At 46.1% G+C, this 20,088-nt stretch overlaps 1 protein-coding gene across 1 annotated transcript in view; it reads right to left on the bottom strand.

Moving 5' to 3' along the window:
* Positions 1–1,567: 1,567 nt before the first annotated feature.
* The window catches only part of LOC137658750 (carbohydrate sulfotransferase 13-like), a 67,476-nt gene continuing 48,955 nt past the window's right edge, over positions 1,568–20,088 (bottom strand). The window contains exons 5-6 of the mRNA XM_068393776.1: positions 9,382–9,553; positions 1,568–2,253 (exon numbers count right to left, since the gene is read on the bottom strand). Of these exons, the coding sequence (XP_068249877.1) occupies positions 1,648–2,253; positions 9,382–9,553 (778 nt within the window). The 3' untranslated portion in view covers positions 1,568–1,647. The remainder of the gene's footprint in view (positions 2,254–9,381; positions 9,554–20,088) is intronic.

Genomic DNA, 20,088 nt, shown 5'->3' on the forward strand with positions numbered 1-20,088 from the left:
ATGTAAGTATGTATGCTCTCAGTCATTATACTTCTTATAATCTAAGGATTTCTGAAATGTGAAACATTCTCATACAATATCTACATAGAAAAACAAAATAAAACAGAAAGGGACTTACTTGTCTTCACTTCACTCTTCACAACATGATGGCAGATTCAGACAAGTTTTGTTGGTAATAGTAGGGTGCCATAATCACCCTCCCCCATTATCCACCACAAATGATACCATACTGTCTCTATCTCAGTGGTCACCAAGGCAACTGGAGGAAGCAGCAAGGCCTATCAGAACTGTGTCACAACTTACTCCCCATTCATTCCTATTCCTACCATGCTCTTTTGCCTAATAACATCTCTCCTCCTATCACCTGGAGCTTTAAACACTCCAACCATCCACCAAAACCTTTGCCTCCCTCTTGTACTTTCTCCATCAACTCTTACATTCATTACCTTCAGCAGACAGCCATTTTCCCATCTCTTTTTACATGGCCACTCTTACTGGAAACCGCTGACTCACTTCATTTCGTATCCTAACACATGCTTTATTGCCTATGTATAAAAATCTTCATTGCTTGCAACAACCTTCCACCAATTCCATATAACTTCATCACATTCAACATAGTTTCCCTATCAACTCTATCACAACCTTTCTCCAGATCCATTAAGGCAACATACACCTCCTTGACTTTTGCTAAATATTTCTCGCATGCCTGCCTAACTGTAAAAATCTGATCCATACATCCCCTACCTCTTCTAAAACCACCCTGCACTTCTAAGATTACCTCCTCATTATATCCTTAATCCTATTAAATAGTAGTTTAGAAAAAGTTTAAATCAATCAAGGCACAAGAACATTGTACTTTATGGTAACATTACAGCTTCAAACTCCGGCAATGAGGACATTCCAACTAGACAAAGTCTTGCTAGACAAGAACTGCAAAACTTAAATTTTAAGTTATCACTGAAATAAATAACTCAAGATTAAACAAGGCTATTTGACATCATGGATCATTGATAAGTTTATTTTTTTACTTTTGCCATATGATCAGCATTTAATAAATTTATGAGTAATAATTGCTCAGATTGTGAAATGTAAACTTTTACTGTCACGTGACCATGAAAAGTTTAGTTACTTGGGGAAAGACCATAGAAAAGTGTCCTCTTACAGAAAACTTCAGGAATTCGAATACGCCTAAATCGAAAAATTATTTTTCATGTCTCCACCTCTATTAATACACCAGACTACACACTTTAAACTCTGAGTAAATTCATTCTCACGACAACTATATCATTTACATCAAACCAAGTTTTTTAATACTTTGCAAAGGAGATTCAATTTAAATACATGTCCCAGTTATACTGGTGAAAATACATAGTAATTATTGTTCACTCTAATGTGGTATCTTCCCTTCTTGCCATTTTCTGTCAGCTAATTCACTCCACTGTTGAGAACTTATTCTTCCAAAGCTAAATCTTAAATATATGAAGTTATGGCAAGATACTAATTTCATGTAAAAATATTTCATACATCAATAAAATTAAATATACCATGGACGGAATAAAATGCTCCAATAAATATATATTTACTAGAGAAAAGCGTAACCAAAAGCACATTGAATTCCCCTGAAAATAGTGATGCAAACTCCGTACATCACGAAGAGTCTCTGACATATTCTAAGTATTCATCCACAGAGTAATCAAAGAGCTCAAAGTCTAGTTGATATTTCTTGTATAACTCCATTAGATCCTTCTTTGTGATGGTTGCGAAATATTTACGGACAGTGTCGGAAGTCTTGACTCCTTTCGTAAGGTGCTTCCAAGTGGGCTTGATTTTATTGCCCAAGTGCTTCTTCAATATGACGTAGTTCTGATCCCGTTCCAGTGTCTCAAACTTTGCAATGACGTCGTAGTCGAGGAGGCAAGGCGTGCAGTAAAGATAGTATGGCATCCAGTGGTCATCCGCATAGTAAACCAAATCGGTTCCTATGAGGTATTTCACAAATTCTTCAAATGTTGGTTCCACACCTTTGGGTGCCGGTAGGCTGGGGTCATCCATATCTTGCGAGTACCGTACAGCGGGGAGACCCTGGCCAGCGGGGCGGTATTTTTCAACAATCTTACGTCCGTACTTCTTGTAGAAGTGTCCAACCCCATGTTCTTGGCCAATGTTAAGGTTTTCCAGTTTATCCCGGTAAGCCGAAACCAATCTTTCGAAAGGATGTCGTACAATCATGAACTTCAAGCAAGTCTCAAATGCCTGCAACAAACATACGAGTCGTTAGAGATTTCTAAATTATGATGCCAAACGAATGAATCTTTTGGGACTCTACACTAACATTAACATTTACTACTAAATATTGCCTGCATAATCCTAACCCTAAGCCCTGTCCATCTGAAACTTTTTAAGACTTCAAAATTTTTCAAATCTTGGGGACATATATCTCCACAAGTTCCTCATTTATAATAGAGAACCGAATAAGAATCATCACATTCTAAAAGAGCCTATTTTCAAAACCACCTCCAGTTTCCATTCTATGAGCACTCGATTCTTCTACATAGGGCAGCAAAGGCCTTTCATAACAAGTCTTTGACTTTCTATTACTAATGGGAATTATTTATTTATCAATGATCTAGCTCTCTCTCCCAATTTCTTACTTATTACTTTTCTCACTGATGCTTCAACTCCTGCTTCATAACCCAGTCTGTCTCTAGAGTAACAGAAATGAAAACATACCATTTAAACTTCATGAAACCTAACACTGATTACAAGGCTATCAAGAATTTTCTCCAAGTAAACAAATTAACCAATTAATAATACTTAAATTAACACCATCATTGTTTGTGTATACAGTAAAAATATGGTACAGTATATATCTAATAAGTTATACTAAAACCAAATATGAGAAATTCAAATGAATGCCTTGAGATTCCAGGCAACTTGGGGGAGTGCGAATCAGAGGAGTTTCTTCTGCCTAAAACTGATACAGTACTTCCCCCAAAAAAACTACAAGTATTGAGAATAATCTAATCATATTTCATATGAGCATTCTAAACTGAAACATTGAACAGATTCAAGAAATGTTATTTTCATTAGTAAAATAAATTTTTGAATATACTTACCCGGTGATCATATAGCTGTCAGCTCTGCTGCCCGACAAAAAAACCTAAGGACGAAATACGCCAGCGATCGCTATACAGGTGGGGGTGTACATCAACAGCGCCATCTGTCGAGCAGGTACTCAAGTACTCCATGTCAACACAGAACCAATTTTCTCCTCGGCCCACTGGGTCTCTATTGGGGAGGAAGGGTGGGTCCTTTAATTTATGATCACCGGGTAAGTATATTCAAAAATTTATTTTACTAATGAAAATAACATTTTTCAATATTAAACTTACCCGGTGATCATATAGCTGATTCACACCCAGGGGGGTGGGTAGAGACCAGCATATATGTTAACATTAAGAGCTAAGTATTTCGTATTTCATTTTAGCAGTTATTCAAAATAACAAACATAAAATTAATAAGTACCTGGTAAGGAAGTCGACTTGAACAATTACTCTGCCTTTTTTAAGTACGTCTTCCTTACTGAGCCTCGCGATCCTCATAGGATGCTGAGCGACTCCTAGGAGCTGAAGTATGAAGGGTTGCAACCCATACTAAAGGACCTCATCAAAACCTCTAATCTAGGCGCTTCTCAAGAAAGAATTTGACCACCCGCCAAATCAACCAGGATGCGAAAGGCTTCTTAGCCTTCCGGACAACCCAAAAACAACAATAAAAAGCATTTCAAGAGAAAGATTAAAAAGGTTATGGGATTAGGGGAATGTAGTGGTTGAGCCCTCACCCACTACTGCACTCGCTGCTACGAATGGTCCCAGGGTGTAGCAGTTCTCGTAAAGAGACTGGACATCTTTAAGGTAAAATGATGCGAACACTGACTTGCTTCTCCAATAGGTTGCATCCATTACACTCTGCAGAGATCTGTTTTGTTTGAAGGCCACTGAAGTTGCGACAGCTCTAACTTCATGTGTCCTTACCTTCAGCAAAGCATGGTCCTCCTCATTCAGATGGGAATGAGCTTCTCGAATCAAAAGTCTGATATAATAAGAAACTGCATTCTTCGACATTGGTAAAGAAGGTTTCTTAATGGCGCACCATAAGGCTTCTGATTGTCCACGTAATGGCTTAGTACGTCTCAAATAGTACTTAAGAGCTCTTACCGGGCATAGTACTCTTTCTTGTTCATTTCCAACCAAATTAGCAAGGCTTGGAATATCGAACGATTTGGGCCAAGGACGAGAAGGAAGTTCGTTTTTGGCTAAAAAACCAAGCTGTAAGGAACATGTAGCCATTTCAGATGTAAATCCAATGTTCCTGCTGAAGGCGTGTATCTCACTGACTCTTTTAGCTGTTGCTAAGCAGACGAGGAAAAGAGTTTTCAAAGTGAGATCTTTAAAAGAGGCTGATTGAAGTGGTTCGAACCTTGCTGACATAAGGAATCTTAGTACCACGTCTAAGTTCCAACCAGGTGTAGCCAAACGACGCTCCTTCGAGGTCTCAAAAGACTTAAGGAGGTCCTGTAGATCTTTGTTGTTGGAAAGATCTAAGCCTCTGTGACGGAAGACTGCTGCCAACATGCTTCTGTAACCCTTGATCGTGGGAGCTGAAAGGGATCTTTCCTTCCTTAGGTATAAAAGGAAGTCAGCTATCTGAGTTACAGAGGTACTGGTTGAGGATACTGATTTAGACTTGCACCAGCTTCGGAAGACTTCCCACTTCGACTGGTAGACTTTGAGAGTGGATGTCCTCCTAGCTCTAGCAATCGCTCTGGCTGCCTCCTTCGAAAAGCCTCTAGCTCTCGAGAGTCTTTCGATAGTCTGAAGGCAGTCAGACGAAGAGCGTGGAGGCTTGGGTGTACCTTCTTTACATGCGGCTGACGCAGAAGGTCCACTCTTAGAGGAAGTATTCTGGGAACGTCTACTAGCCATTGCAGTACCTCGGTGAACCATTCTCTCGCGGGCCAGAGGGGAGCAACCAACGTCAACCTTGTCCCTTCGTGAGAGGCGAACTTCTGCAGTACTCTGTTGACAATCTTGAACGGGGGGAACGCATAAAGGTCTAGATGGGACCAATCCAGAAGAAAGGCATCTATGTGAACTGCTGCTGGGTCCGGAATCGGTGAACAATAAATTGGGAGCCTCTTGGTCATCGAGGTTGCGAACAGATCTATGGTGGGCTGGCCCCACAAGGCCCATAGTCTGTTGCATACATTCTTGTGAAGGGTCCACTCTGTTGGGATGATTTGACCCTTCCGGCTGAGGCGGTCTGCCATGACATTCATGTTGCCTTGAATGAACCTCGTTACTAGGGATATGTTTCGATCTCTTGACCAGGTGAGGAGGTCCCTTGCGATCTTGTACAACGTCATCGAATGAGTCCCTCCTTGCTTGGAGATGTACGCCAAGGCTGTGGTGTTGTCGGAGTTCACCTCCACCACCTTGCCTAGAAGGAGGGACTTGAAGCTTCTCAAGGCCAGATGAACTGCCAGTAGCTCCTTGCAGTTGATGTGCAACTCGCTTTGATTCGCATTCCACGTGCCCGAGCATTCCCGACCGTCCAATGTCGCACCCCAGCCCGTGTCCGATGCGTCCGAGAAGAGAAGGTGGTCGGGGGTCTGAACAGCCAGTGGCAGACCCTCCCTGAGGAGAATGTTGTTCTTCCACCAAGTCAGTGACGACTTCATCTTCTCGGAAATAGGAACCGAGACCGCTTCTAGTCCAGTGATGAAAGCGTCCCTATCAGACTCATCCACTGTCTGACTGAACATCGGTCCTTCTTCAGCATGGACTGTATGCATTCTTGGGCTTGACTGAAGGATGTCTTCCCAAGTTGCTTCTTGGACTGCAACCACTCTCCCAGTACCCTTAAAGCTCTCTTGGACGAGCGAGCGAGTACGAGCTTCGTAAAGGCAGGTGCTGCTGACTGCATGCCTAAAGCGAACTCAGAAGGAGGCGAGCGTGGTGCTGCAGACACAAACTGATCCGGATATAAATCCTTGAACAGCGCAAGCACTTTCCTAAAGTCTAAGGAGGGAGGCGCGGTCTTGGGTTCGTCGATGTCCGAGTGTTGGTCGTCAAGATGTGCAGCTTCGTCATCATCAGAGAGTCCATCGTCTGAATGTTGAGGAGGAAGAGGCAACGGAGTAGGTAACAGCTGGACGGCTGAGTCCGGCAGCACGGGTGCATGCGTGGCTGCACTGGACCCAACATCATGCCACTGTTGGTCAGTCTGAGAACTGGCAACAACCATAGCTGAGTGGGTGCGCAAAGCGTCTACTCCCGACTGTGGACGGATAGCGGAGACCACCGAGGGTAGCGGAGGCTGACGCACCGCGTCAAAACACGGCAGCTTAACTCCACCCTCCTGTTGTTGTGGTAGCACACGCACGTCAACGGAGGGTTCCGTGCGTCTGTGAACGCCAGCATGCGTCTGGTAGGGTCGACTGCGCATGGGTGGAGGAGCTCTCACAGCCGGAGTGTGGGAGCAGGCAGCCTCAGCGTCTGCTGGGCGCACAACCGTGGTAGGTTGTAGGCTAACGGGTGCAGCGTCAGCCTTCTCCGCACGAAACTCCTGCATAACCGCAGCTAACTGAGTCTGCATAGACTGCAGCAAAGACCACTTAGGGTCTACAACAGCTGGTGCGGCAACAGACGGAGTTACTGCCTGTTGCGGTACCACTTTGCCTCTCTTAGGAGGTGTGCAGTCGTCGGAGGACTGCAGCGAGTCCGAACTGACCCAGTGGCTACACCTGGGCCGTTGGACTTGCTCGGAAGGGACCTTGCGTTTAAGAGGCCGTGAGACCTTGGTCCATCGTTTCTGGCGTGAAACCTCTTCCGCAGGCGAGGAATGAACGGGCTCACTCGTCTTCTTGTGGGTGGGACGATCTAGGAAAGATACGTCCGAAACCACGGAGGGAACATCTGTCCGCTGATTAAAGCCTGTCGAACCCTTTGGTCGTACGACATTGCTTCTCCCCTGGGCTTGGGATCTTGCAAGAGGTCCCGGACTGGGAGGACGACAGGCACGAACAGACGCATCCTCATGCGTAACACTGACACTTTTCACTGCACTAACACTCACTTCACTTCCCACTGCACTCTTACCTTTCAACTCCCTGACATCAGCCATGAGTTGATTGCGGTCATTAGCCAATGACTCGACTCTCTCACCTAGAGCCTGGATGGCACGCATCATATCTGCCATCGAAGGTTGATGAGAGCTAGCAGGGGGGTCGGGTGCAACCACTACAGGGGAAGGAATAGGTTGAGGGGCATGGGGAGAGGAAAAATCAATTGAGCGAGACGAACTCCTCCTGATCCTATCCTTCTCTAGCCTACGTGCATATTTCAGGAATTCTTGAAACCCGAATTCCGAAAGCCCAACGCATTCCTCACATCGATCTTCCAATTGACAGGCTTTACCCCTACAATTGGAACAAACGGTGTGCGGATCGATAGAGGCCTTCGGAAGACGCCTTGAACAGTCCCTAGCGCTACACTTCCTGTACTTGGGGACTTGAGAAGGGTCAGACACCTTGAATTAGTCAAAGGGGGGAATTCAAAATCTATCCAAGTCGTCAACAAATAATCCAAAATCCAAAAAAGAATGCAAGGAAGTATTGAAGATAACTTCTGCACAGCGATAGCTAATAACCAGAAATGAATACTTCACCAAATAACGTGAAAATCAATCCAGAAAACAACAGCGTATTTAGTAGGTCTTGCCGGTGGCACGACAGAGAGAAAATTGGTTCTGTGTTGACATGGAGTACTTGAGTACCTGCTCGACAGATGGCGCTGTTGATGTACACCCCCACCTGTATAGCGATCGCTGGCGTATTTCGTCCTTAGGTTTTTCTGTCGGGCAGCAGAGCTGACAGCTATATGATCACCGGGTAAGTTTAATATTGAAAAAACCTTCTTTAAGATTATTTTTGTTGGTTTTCCTTCAGTAAAGGTATAAAAATGTATTCGGATCTATTCTCTGTCCCTTGGTTTCACAATTCACATTTTTACTTTGCCGGTTGACTCTTCCCCATTCAATTTCATTGCACTACATTTCCCTCAAACCTTTCATTTAATAATCTTAGTTCCTTTCTCATCATGAGTTGAATTGACTATTAAATTTAGGCCTTAAGCCAACCACTGGGGCATCAAAGGCCATTCAGCGCTGTATAATGCAAATTAATCATACCCGTACTCTTACAACATTTGGTATCACTTTAACTTATAAAACCAATTACACAACTTTCATACAATAACATCTAAATACAAAATAAGAAGGGATTAAAAGGATTAAAAAAATAAATCAATGAAATCAATTAAAGCTTGTGATATAAACCAATACTCTGTATAAATCTCTTCAAGTTCAGGGCATCAAAATTTTCCCACAGTCTATCTCTTAAAGGTTTGTTCTAGAGTAAATGTGTCCTCCTCCGACGACTAAAAACAGGAGAGTCAACTAAACATATACGGATAATTAAACCAGTCTAAAAGTAATGGTCATCGCAATACATGTACACAAATTAGAAATTTGTCAAATACTGAGCACTTCTTCATTTTCTTTTCTAAAAAATGTAGTACCTCAGTTTATGAGTTTAATTCGTTGTGGGAGAGAGCTCATAACATAAAATGCTCGTATTCTAAACTGCCACAATCCAGTATTATATTAAATCTAAGTTGCAAATTTTCCATCTTAATTTTGAAAATAAAAGATGTATCATCAGAGGTCTTCCCCTCTCTGATATATTGGTAGTCTTGCCACTTCTACCTTAATTTCTTGGCTTTAGACTGAAGTAGGGTTTTATATTTCTATAAGTCCAAACGAGTGATTTTTCATGCTGCCTGTGATCTAAGGAGAGAGGAACTTTAAACTACTGTAGGCACAAGGTCATTTCCAGCACCTGTGGCATATCAAACAAGCCTAAACCTCATCAAATGAATTTGTTTTATATTCATAGGATTTTTTTAAAAGTCCAAGATTACTAACTTAGGGATCCAGCTCATATCCTCAACCTCCCTAATCTCCCCTAATGTCTATTGCTTTCAGTCAGCTAATGTTGATAACACTGGGGACCTATCCTACATACTGTAAGTAAATGAAGCATTCCTTCAGTTACTTTTACATAATAAGATACTTCTAAAACAAGTTGATTAATCTACATTCAGTTTTGCTCTCATTCAAAATATTTTCAAACGGTCTTATCTTTCGAATGTTTCTTACCTAAAATTCCTCTAACTCACCTGCTCCGCATCTTCATACAGTAAGGGAGGCGGAAGGGTCTTATCTTTCGAATGTTTCTTACCTAAAATTCCTCTAACTCACCTGCTCCGCATCTTCATACGGTAAGGGAGGCCATATTCTTCTGGCTATGGTTGAAACCTGTTCTTTAGCGGTAGTTATCTCAGATTCTTCGACCCCACCGAGCTTGATGAAGTTGTAAAGCCAAGATGTCGAAGCTGCTTTGTAAACGGGACACCAGGCCAGTTCCTCTCGCCTGAAAAAGTATTGGTCTGTTACAAGCCGAGTTCGTAAATTGATGAAACTACATTCATATGGCGTTCTCAGTTAGACACTTATAAATCAAAACAAAAACAGAATAGTGTACTGTGACATTCTCTGCTAGACAAAAATCATAAGTAGAACAGAGTAATGTACTCTGACATTCTTTGTTACACACACACACACACACACAAATCATAAGAAAAACTGAACAGTGTACTGTGACATTCTCTGTTAGACACAAATCATAAGTAGAACAAAGTAATGTACTCTGACATTCTCTGTTAGACACTTACGAATCATAAGAAAAACAGAATAGTGTATTATGACATTCTCTGTTAGACACTTACAAATCATAAGAAAAAACAGAATAGTGTACTCTGACATTCTCTGTTAGACACTTACAAATCATAAGAAAAACGGAATAGTGCACTGTGACATTCTCTGTTAGACACATACAAATCATAAGAAAAACAGAATAGTGTACTATGACATTCTCTGTTAGACACAAATCATAAGTAGAACAAAGTAATGTACTCTACCATTCTCTGTTAGACACTTACGAATCATAAGAAAAACAGAATATTGTACAGTGACATTCTCTGTTAGACACTTACAAATCAAAAGAAAAACAGAAGTGTAGTGGCATTCTCTGTTACACAAAAATCATAAGTAGAACAAAGTAATGTACTCTGACATTCTCTGTTACACACTTACAAATTATAGGAAAAACAGAATAGTGCACTGTGACATTCTCTGTTAGACACTTACAAATCGTAAGAAAAAAAGAATAGTGTACTGTGACGTTCTTTGTTGGACACTTAAAAATCATAAGAAAAACAATAGTGCACTGTGACATTCTAAGTTAGACACTTACAAATCATAAGAAAAACAGAATAGTGTACTATGACATTCTCTGTTAGACAAAAATCATAAGTAGAACAAAGTAATGTACTCTGCCATTCTCTGTTAGACACTTATGAATCATAAGAAAAACATAGTGTACTCTGACATTCTATATTAGACACTTCCAAATCATAAGTAAAATGGAGTACTGTGAATCAAACTAATTAACAAAAGGTTCGGAGAAATAAAAATATTTTCAACAGGGTGAAAAATTGGACAAAGAAAAAAGTGGCAAAGAAAATATGTAAATAAACTAACACAGCAGGCATACGACTTGAACGTAACAACCTTAAACAGTATATTGGTTACTAATTTTCAGTGGTAAATATCATAAATATACTACAAATACTGTACTTTAAAAGAAATTTGATACAAAATAACAAAAATTATATTGACAAAACACCATACACTTTCTCAAACTAATAACATAAGTTTCTTGAAGACAGTAGCAATTTAGTTGGAAAAGCAAGAGGCTTTAAGTCCAAGGGCTCCAACCGGGAAAAATAGACCAGCGAGGAAAGGAAATAAATAAACTACAGCAGAAGTAATGCACAATTAGGATAAAATATTTTAAGAGCAGTAACAATATTAAAATAGATCTTTCATATATACATTACAAAGACTTAAAAAAAACAAGAGAAAGAGAATTAAGATAGCATAGTGTGCCTGAGTGCACCTTCAAGCAAGAAAACCCATTTTAAACTCTGGTCTCTTCTAAAGAAAGGCTGGGTGCCTATCAATAATGCTGCAAGAGGCAGTAAAGAAGTTGGAACCTTAGTGCTAACTACATTTCAGGATTTCCCTTAAACCACTGTTTTTCATTACAGCAAGTTTTACCTAACATCCAGACACTCAAAGATAGCATTTAACTGAAATTACCATTAATGAGTCAATAGACTGTATACGTCAGTAGAGTCTGTGGTTCTAGGATTGGTTTGCAGTCATACAAAACGTCATCAGCAACAGCAACACTAACTTAATCATAACAATAGTTATCAGTTAAGAAAGCAGTAGTCGTCATCAATTCGATGGACAGCCATTGATACACCATCCCAAAATTCTAATAGATTTCATGGTCCAAAATTTGAATAACTGTTTTGGAAAGGACTTTGGGAAAGATATAAGGTAAACTTATCCTAAAAAGAATGGTATATTCTGTTCTTATTTCTATTATTTATGTCTTGCCTTTGAACAATGAAAATTAAAATGCTCATCTAATTCTCTCATATATACAGTATACATTACTTTGTATGATATCACACCTCGAGGATCTTCCCCACCCTCTGGTCGCTGATAATTATAAAGTTCAATTTCCCACCGAGACAATTCCCTCACAATCTAATAATTCAAGTACCAACTGTGACAAATCTTCCTAAACTAAATCAGAATAATTTTTGGTGTGAGGAGAATCAGTGTCCTTAAGTGTGTGCTAGTTCAGTTCAGCCAGTATCCATAGGGAACAAATCGATATAATTGATGAAAACATCAGGCGCATTCAATCCAAGCTGCTGCATCAAATTCAACATACGAATATAAATGGCAGAAACACACTGATATCCAAAAACAGCACCATAGAACAAATGAAAATAAAAGAGTAAAGTACGGTAGGGATAATGTTAAGGGAACTGATCTGGTATTTCAACATATCTTCAATAAACTTTGCACACAGTAGACAGCATTCGTTCAAAGGATTAACTTCAGGTTACTTTAAAAACACAACGACTTCTATTTTGTAACAAGAGCGAAATATTTACTACTCGACATGCAATAAACTTGGGTGGCAAGATACAGAAGAATGCAAAGAAACAATCTTGACAATCATTATTTGCTAATGTAATAAAGAAATGGGTATAGAACTAGCAAGATTGATAAATATCCTGAATATTGTTAATGTGAAAATAAACAAGAAATACAGAACAGCTAAACAAATTGAGCATCAAATCTGAAACCATCATAAAAACAATGTTAAAATACACAATAGCGAAGCAAATCAAAGTAATTCAAGAAGACATTGTGGCTAAATATGACAAATTCGAAGATAATTTGTATTTTTCCTAACCATACAAACCTTAGCTATTTACAAAGGGTATTACTTTTAGCGCAGCTGAAATGACGAGCCAATAGTTTTTAACGAGGGTTAATTACCCCCGCGCTAGTTAGCGGGGGGTGGGGAAGGGTAGCTTGCTACCCCTCCCCCCTCCACACACCGGTGACTTGCTTCACTTCACTTAGAGGTAGGACTTGACTTGGGGGTCAGGGATGGCGGGCACATATGTGTAAATAGCTAAGGTTTGTATGGTTAGGAAAAATACAAATTATCTTCGAATTTGTCATTTGTTCCGTAACCGAAATACAAACCACGCTATTTACAAAGGGTGACTTACCCCCTTAGGAAGGGTGGAAAGTCCCCAGCCTTACTGACTTCGGCTTGCCCGGGGGCTCGATCCCTCAGTGAGCAGCACTAGAGAGAGGGAGCCCCTGTACCTCACAGGTTCCTAGCATCGCTAGGAACGAGTGGCCTACATAAGCAGTGTGAGGAGGAGAGTGTGACTCGTCCTATGAAGTTGACCTTGAGACCTTCAGATAGGAATTCTAGGATAGGACGTTCCCCATACCACCTCGTCAGGGTATGGGAGACGCAACAGTATTAAGCTTAATACTAGGAGCACAAAGAAGCATGGGTTACCTGCAGAGGTCGAGGTCAGCTATGCGAGGACCAGGATGCTGCTTCCCCAAGAGAGGGGAGAATGAAGAAAGAAGTAAGGGTCAGACATACTCTTTCATTCACGCAGACTAAGACCGGGTAACAACGCCCTCAACCTACTGCTACTTGTCCAAAAAGGAGCCTGAGGTTAGACCAGCTGTTGTGCAGCCACCACAGGGCCGATAGAGAACGTATCGAGGCTCCTGTGGGTCACGTCTTGCAGGTAGTGGGCTGTGAAGGTCGTTTGACACTTCCAGACCCCAGCTTGAAGTACCTGCGTCACAGAGAAGTTTCTCTTGAAGGCCAGGGATGTAGCAATACAGTGAACCCTCGTTTATCGCGGTAGATAGGTTCCAGTCGCGGCCGCGATAGGTGAAAATCCGCGAAGTAGTGACACCCTATTTACCTATTTATTCAACATGTATATTCAGACTTTTAAAACCTTCCCTTGTAAGTAGTACTGTTAACAAACTACCCTTTAATGTACAGAACACTTAATGCATGTACTACAGTACCCTAAACTAAAACAGGCACAAATATTAAAGGTGATTTTATATCATGCATTTCCTAAACACGCTAAAAAGCACGATAAAAAATGGCAACCAATGTTTTGTTTACATTTATCTCTGATCATAATGAAGAAACAAACTGGAGGTAGAGCTTTGCTTATTACCCAGACATATTTCCCATACTTTTCCCTTAGAACTACATCACTTCTTCCTACTTTAGATATATATATATATATATATATATATATATATATATATATATATATATATATATATGTGTGTGTGTGTGTGTGTGTATATATATATATTTATATGTATACACATATACATACCTACATATATACATAAATACATGCATACATATATATATATATATTACTGTATATATATGGGTTATGGAAAAAATCCGCGAAGTGGTGAATCCGCGATGGTCGAACCGCGAAGTAGCGAGGGTTCACTGTACCCCTGACATCGTGGGCCCGAGGGCGACGTGACGGAGGAGGGTCAGGATTCAGGGCATGGTGGATAACCCTTCGAATCCAAGCTGAGATGGTGTTCCTGGTGACCCTCCTCTTTGTCCTGCCTGTGCTCACAAACAAAGCTCGCACATGAGGACGGACTGCAGCCGTTCTCTTCAAGTAGTACCTCAGACACCTCACTGGGCATAGTAGTAGCTGGTCTGGGTCGTTTGTTACAGAACGGAGACTCGCGATCCTGAAAGAGTCGAACCGAGGATCCGGCACTCCAGGATTCTGAGTCTTGGCCACAAACTCAGGGACGAACCTGAACGTTACCTCCCCCCATCCCCTTGAATGGGCGATGTCGTACGAGAGACCATGAAGTTCACTAACTCGCTTGGCCGAGGCCAAGGCGAGTAGGAAAGCCGTCTTCCAAGACAGGTGGCGATCGGAGGCCTGGCGTAATGGCTCGAAGGGAGGTCTCTTGAGAGACCTGAGGACTCGAACCACGTTCCAAGGAGGGGGTCTCACTTCCGACTGGGGGCAGGTAAGCTCATAGCTACGTATGAGTAAAGAGAGTTCTAGCGACGAAGAAATATCCACGCCCTTCAATCTGAAGGCCAAGCTTAAGGCTGAGCGATAGCCTTTCACCGCCGAGACAGAAAGGCGCATTTCTTCTCGCAGATACACAAGGAAGTCCGCTATTGTTGGAATAGTGGCATCGAGTGGAGATACCCCTTCCACGACACCAACCACAAAAGACTCTCCACTTCGCTTGGTAGACTCCCTCAGAGGACCTTCGCAGGTGCCGAGACATTCTCTCCGCAACCTGTTGCGAAAAGCCTCTCTCCGCGAGGAGACGCTGGATAGTCTCCAGGCGTGAAGCCGAAGCGAGGCTACGGCCCTGTGAGGGACACCGGAGTGGGGTTGTCTGAGAAGCTCGTGTCGTGGAGGAAGCTCCCTTGGGAGTTCCGTCAGGAGTTGCAGAAGGTCCGGAAACCATTCCGCGTGATGCCATAGCGGAGCTACTAGAGTCATGGAACAGTTGACCGATAGTCTGGTCCTGTTGAGCACCCTTCTCATCAGACAGAAAGGTGGGAAGGCGTACACGTCGATGTTGTCCCACCGTTGCTGGAAAGCATCTTGCCAGAGTGCCTTGGGGTCCGGGACTGGTGAGCAGTACAGGGGCAGCTTGAAGTTCAAGGCTGTCGCGAACAAGTCCACCGTCGGGGAACCCCACAAAGTCAGGACTTTGTTGGCTATCTGAGGATCCAAAGACCACTCGGTACTCACTATCTGCGAAGCCCTGCTCAGACTGTCGGCGAGCACATTCCTCTTGCCAGGAATGAAGCGAGCTGATAGTGTTATCGAGTGGGTTTCGGTCCACCTCAGAGTCTCCACTGCAAGATGGGATAGCTGTTGCGAAAAAGTGCCTCCCTGCTTGTTGATATAAGCCACTACCGTGGTGTTGTCGCTCATCACCCCCACGGAGTGACCCGCCAGGGACCGTTGGAACTGCTGAAGAGCCAGAAAGACGGCCTTCAATTCTAGCAGGTTGATGTGTAGGCACTTTTCTGATTCTGACCAAAGGCCTGAGGCCCTCTGGCTCAGAACGTGCGCCCCCCACCCTTCTTTTGACGCGTCCGAAAACAGAGTCAATTCCGGGGGGAGGACGAGAAGACTCACTCCCTTCCGCAGGTTCTCGTCGGCCAGCCACCACCGCAAGTCCGTCTGTTCCAGAGACCCCATTGGGATCAGAATGTCCGGGGAATCGGATCCTTGATTCCACCGGGACTTGAGCCGCCATTGAAGGGACCTCATCCTGAGGCGGCTGTTTGGAACCAGACGGGCCAGGGAGGATAGGTGGCCTAAGAGACGCAACCACGATTGGGCGGGGAGTTCTTTTCGCCTGAGGAAAGGCTCCGCCACCCTCCTCAGCCTTGCTATCCGGTCGTCTGATGGAAAGGCTTTGTGGAGATTGGTGTCTATTAGCATGCCTAGATAAACCAGTCGTTGGGACGGCTGCAGAGAGGACTTCTCGAGGTTTACCACGATCCCCAGATCCTGGCAAAGATCCAGAAGCCTGTCTCGGTGCCGAAGAAGGGTCGACTCCGAGTCTGCTAGGATCAGCCAATCGTCTAGGTAACGAAGGAGACGAATGCCGTTCCTGTGCGCCCAAGATGAAATCAGGGTGAACACTGGTGAACACCTGAGGAGCTGTGGAGAGACCGAAACACAGCACCTTGAACTGGTAGATCTTGTTGTCTAGGCAGAATCTCAGGTACTTCCTGGAAGACGGATGGATTGGGATCTGGAAGTACGCGTCTTTTAGATCCAGTGTACACATGAAGTCTTGTGGTCTCACCGCAAGTCTGACCGTGTCTGCTGTCTCCATGCTGAACCGGGTTTGTTTGACAAACCTGTTCAGAGCTGAGAGATCGATGACGGGTCTCCAGCCTCCAGTAGCCTTCTTTACAAGAAAGAGTCGACTGAAGAAGCCTGGGGAGCCGTCCATGACCTCCTGGAGAGCACCCTTCTCAAACATGGTCTCGACTTCGGCCTGAACGGCCAGCCCCTTTGCCGATCCCATGGCATAGGAGCTCAACGACACTGGATTCGCTGTCAGGGGAGGTTGAGATGTCGTGAACGGGACACGATAACCTTGGCCGATCACTGAGACCGTCCAAGCATCGGCCCCGTGTTGCTGCCACCTGCGGACGCAACGCTGAAGGCATCCCCCCACAGGTGGACATGCAGGGGGACTGCCACCCCTAGGGCTTGCGGCCGCGGCCGCCACCCCTAGGAGTCTTGCCTCCCCTGGAGGACTTACCGCCCCTCTTGACCTTGGCTAGAAAGGGCTGGGGCTTAGACACCACTTTCTTAGCTGCCGGTGCCTGTTTGGGAGCCTTACGAGGCTGTTGCTGCTGTTGTGGCGGGGCTGGAGGCTTATAGGGCCGAGTTGTAAGGGCCCTGTGGAGGAGGGAGTCCGTGCTGGATTTCCTCCACCTCTCAGCCGTTCGCTCCAAGTCTTGAGGCTCAAACAGGCTCTCCCCCAGAAGGGAAGCATGTCGGAGCCTACACACATCTACGGCGGGGACCTTCGGATGGAATCTCTAGGACACAGCATCGCGACGCTTCAACACCGAGTTGGCCCACAGGGTGGTAACCTGGTGCGCCAAAAACTCGATGGAGCGGGTGCCCGAGAGCAAGAAGGTCTCTAGGGCCTTCCTATTGGTCTCCTTGGACAAGTCCTCCGATCGCAATAGGATGCCCAGAGATCCTAGCCAGAAGTCCAGCCACGAAGTGGCCTGCATGGCACACTTAGCGACCTTCTCGTGGTTAAGGATCTCTGCCGCCGAGAACGACACCTGCCGGGCAGAGCGTTTCTCCAGGGGAACTCCCTTCGCCAGCTCCTCCACAGAGTGATGGAGAGGAAGAGCGAGGTTGTGCTCACCCAGGATCTCGAAATACCTCCTCTGCTGAAGGCGAGGAGGAGGGATAAGCTTGTTCCCGGCAGTGGAACGACTGGAGGAGGCAAGAAGTGCGAGCTGAGCGTTGGCCCTAGCTCTGGCACTCTTCAGCCCCCGAGACCAGGGCAGAGCTGCACTGGTCTTAGGGGCCTTCCGAACGTCAAACACTTCATCCAGAATCGTGTCTTTGCCTTCACGGGGGGCGATGACTGGATCCGTAAGTCTGTTAAGTGTCCTTATCAGGCTTAGGACCTGCCAGAAGGCATGTTCGGACTCTTGCTGTTCTCCTCCCTGCGGGCTGGCAGCTAAGTCTCCTGCCCCAGGAATCTCTTCCTGGGGTGATACGTGGACATTCCCCTGGGTAGTCGTGGGTTCCTGACGAATCCTTGCAGAGGATTTAGGGACGGTCTTGGAATCCTTGGGTTCCCTCCTGGGAGGGATACAGGATCCCAACAACAAGGTTCGAGGGGCCCCTTCCTCACGAGACGATTCTCCTGCCTGAAGCGAAGTCTCCCCCCCTGGTGCCGAGGGGAAGACTACTGCCCCACTGGACTCACCTGAGGACGGAAAGGCCTCGTCCACGGGAGAAGGAGAGAGTACTCGTGCAGGAGAAGGGACCTTCGAGACCGACCTCTTGGGAACCAACTTCGCCCTAGGGGAAGTCACCACGAAGTCCACTCCTCTCTTTCTCTTCAGCGTAGGAGAGACAGCCGCTGGTTTGTCACCCTGGCCGGCGAGTGCTGGTTTCATAACCCTCACTAACGCCCGTGCCAGCGGACCAAACCAAGTCTGCTGCTCCAAGGACACAGAGTCCGAAATCCTCGCTAAAGAGAAAGGGATCGGGCGATCCTTTGGAGTGGACACGACGGTACCTGCCTGAAAAGAAGGTGGGGAAGAATGCTGTACTGACCTGTCTTCGTCCTGCACTACCAACCTGTGCTTGGATGGAGGTGATCCCGAGTGCCGTCTAGGAGCATGCGTCCCTGCTGCTACCACCGGCTGTGGAATTCGCCGCGAACGATGGTCGCGCAAGGGCGAATGGTCGCGCGAAGGCGAATGGTCGCGCGGGGGTGCGGGCGAGCGATCGCGCGGGGCGTGCAGGTGGATGATCGCGCGGGCGCACAGGCGAGCGGTCGCGCGGGCGCACAGTCGCGCGGGCGCACAGACGAGCGGTCGCGCGGGCGAGCGATCGCGCGGGCGAGCGATCGCGCGGGCGAGCGATCGCGCGGGCGAGCGATCGCGCGGGCGAGCGATCGCGCGGGCGAGCGATCGCGCGGGCGAGCGATCGCGCGGGCGAGCGATCGCGCGGGCGCGCGGGCGAGCGATCGCGCGGGCGCGCAGACGAGTGGGCGCGAGGGTGGGCAGGTGAATGAACACGTGTCCGAGGCGACGAACGCAAGCGTTGGCGCGACGGCGAGGGATCGTGCTGCCGCGTAGGTGAGGAAGATCGCTGGCGATGTAGATCCACAGGCGATCGATGACGAGCTGGTGAGTGCAGTCGCTCAAGCTGGCGATGGCGCGATGTGGTATGTCGACGCACTGGTGTGCGATGGTGAGCAGCATGCGCAGGTGAATGACCGTGTAATGGTAAGCGATGGCGAGCAGCATGCGCAGGTGAATGATCGCGTGATAGGGTGCAATGGTGATCAGCATCCGCAGGAGGGCGATCGTTCAGGGTTGTGCGATGAGGAGCAGCATGCGTAAGCGGGCGATCGTTCAGGGTTGTGCGATGGCGAGCAGCATGCGCAGGTGAATGATCGCGTCATGGGGTGCGATGGTGATCAGCATCTGCAGGAGGGCGATCGTTCAGGGTTGTGCGATGAGGAGCATCATGCGTAAGCGGGCGATCGTGCAGGGTCGTGCGATGGCGAGCAGCATGCGCAGGAGGGCGATCGTGCAACGGCGAGCGATGGCGAGCGGCATATGCAGGCGGGCGATCGCGCGATGGCGAGCTAGAAGCTGGTGAACCATGTTCCTTCAGGAGCGTTGGCGAACGTCGGCGCGTTCGTTTTCGCTGTTGAATAGGCGATACTAAGATCGTCTGTGCGCGCTGGCAAGCAGGTGAACGCTGGCGAGGAGGTAATCGCTGGCGCGTAGGTGATCGCTGGCGAGCTGGTGATCGCTGGCGAGCAGAAGGTCGACGCGTGTCCTGTGAGAGGACAGGTGGTGCGGCACGTTCACGAGCAGGAACGGGAAGATCGCTGGCGCGTTGGCGAACATGTGTTTCTGACACACGCGCAGCACGATGTTGCGTAGCCACAGGACCAGGCAGATGGTGAGCAGGGAGTTCAGCAGGAACTAAAGGGTGGTCAGAGACCGCAGGGCGATGGTCCTCAAATGAGCGCTGACGCTCGGAAGAGAGCTGACGAGCAGGAGAGCGCTGGCGAGGGGGGCGAACATCAGGAGAGAGCCGACGAGTAGGTGAGCGTCGGCGAGCAGGAGAGTCTTGGCGAGCAGGAGAGCGCTGGCGAGCAGGAGAGCGC

The sequence above is a fragment of the Palaemon carinicauda genome, chromosome 19 (genome assembly GCF_036898095.1).
Source record: "Palaemon carinicauda isolate YSFRI2023 chromosome 19, ASM3689809v2, whole genome shotgun sequence".
NCBI lineage: Eukaryota > Metazoa > Arthropoda > Malacostraca > Decapoda > Palaemonidae > Palaemon > Palaemon carinicauda.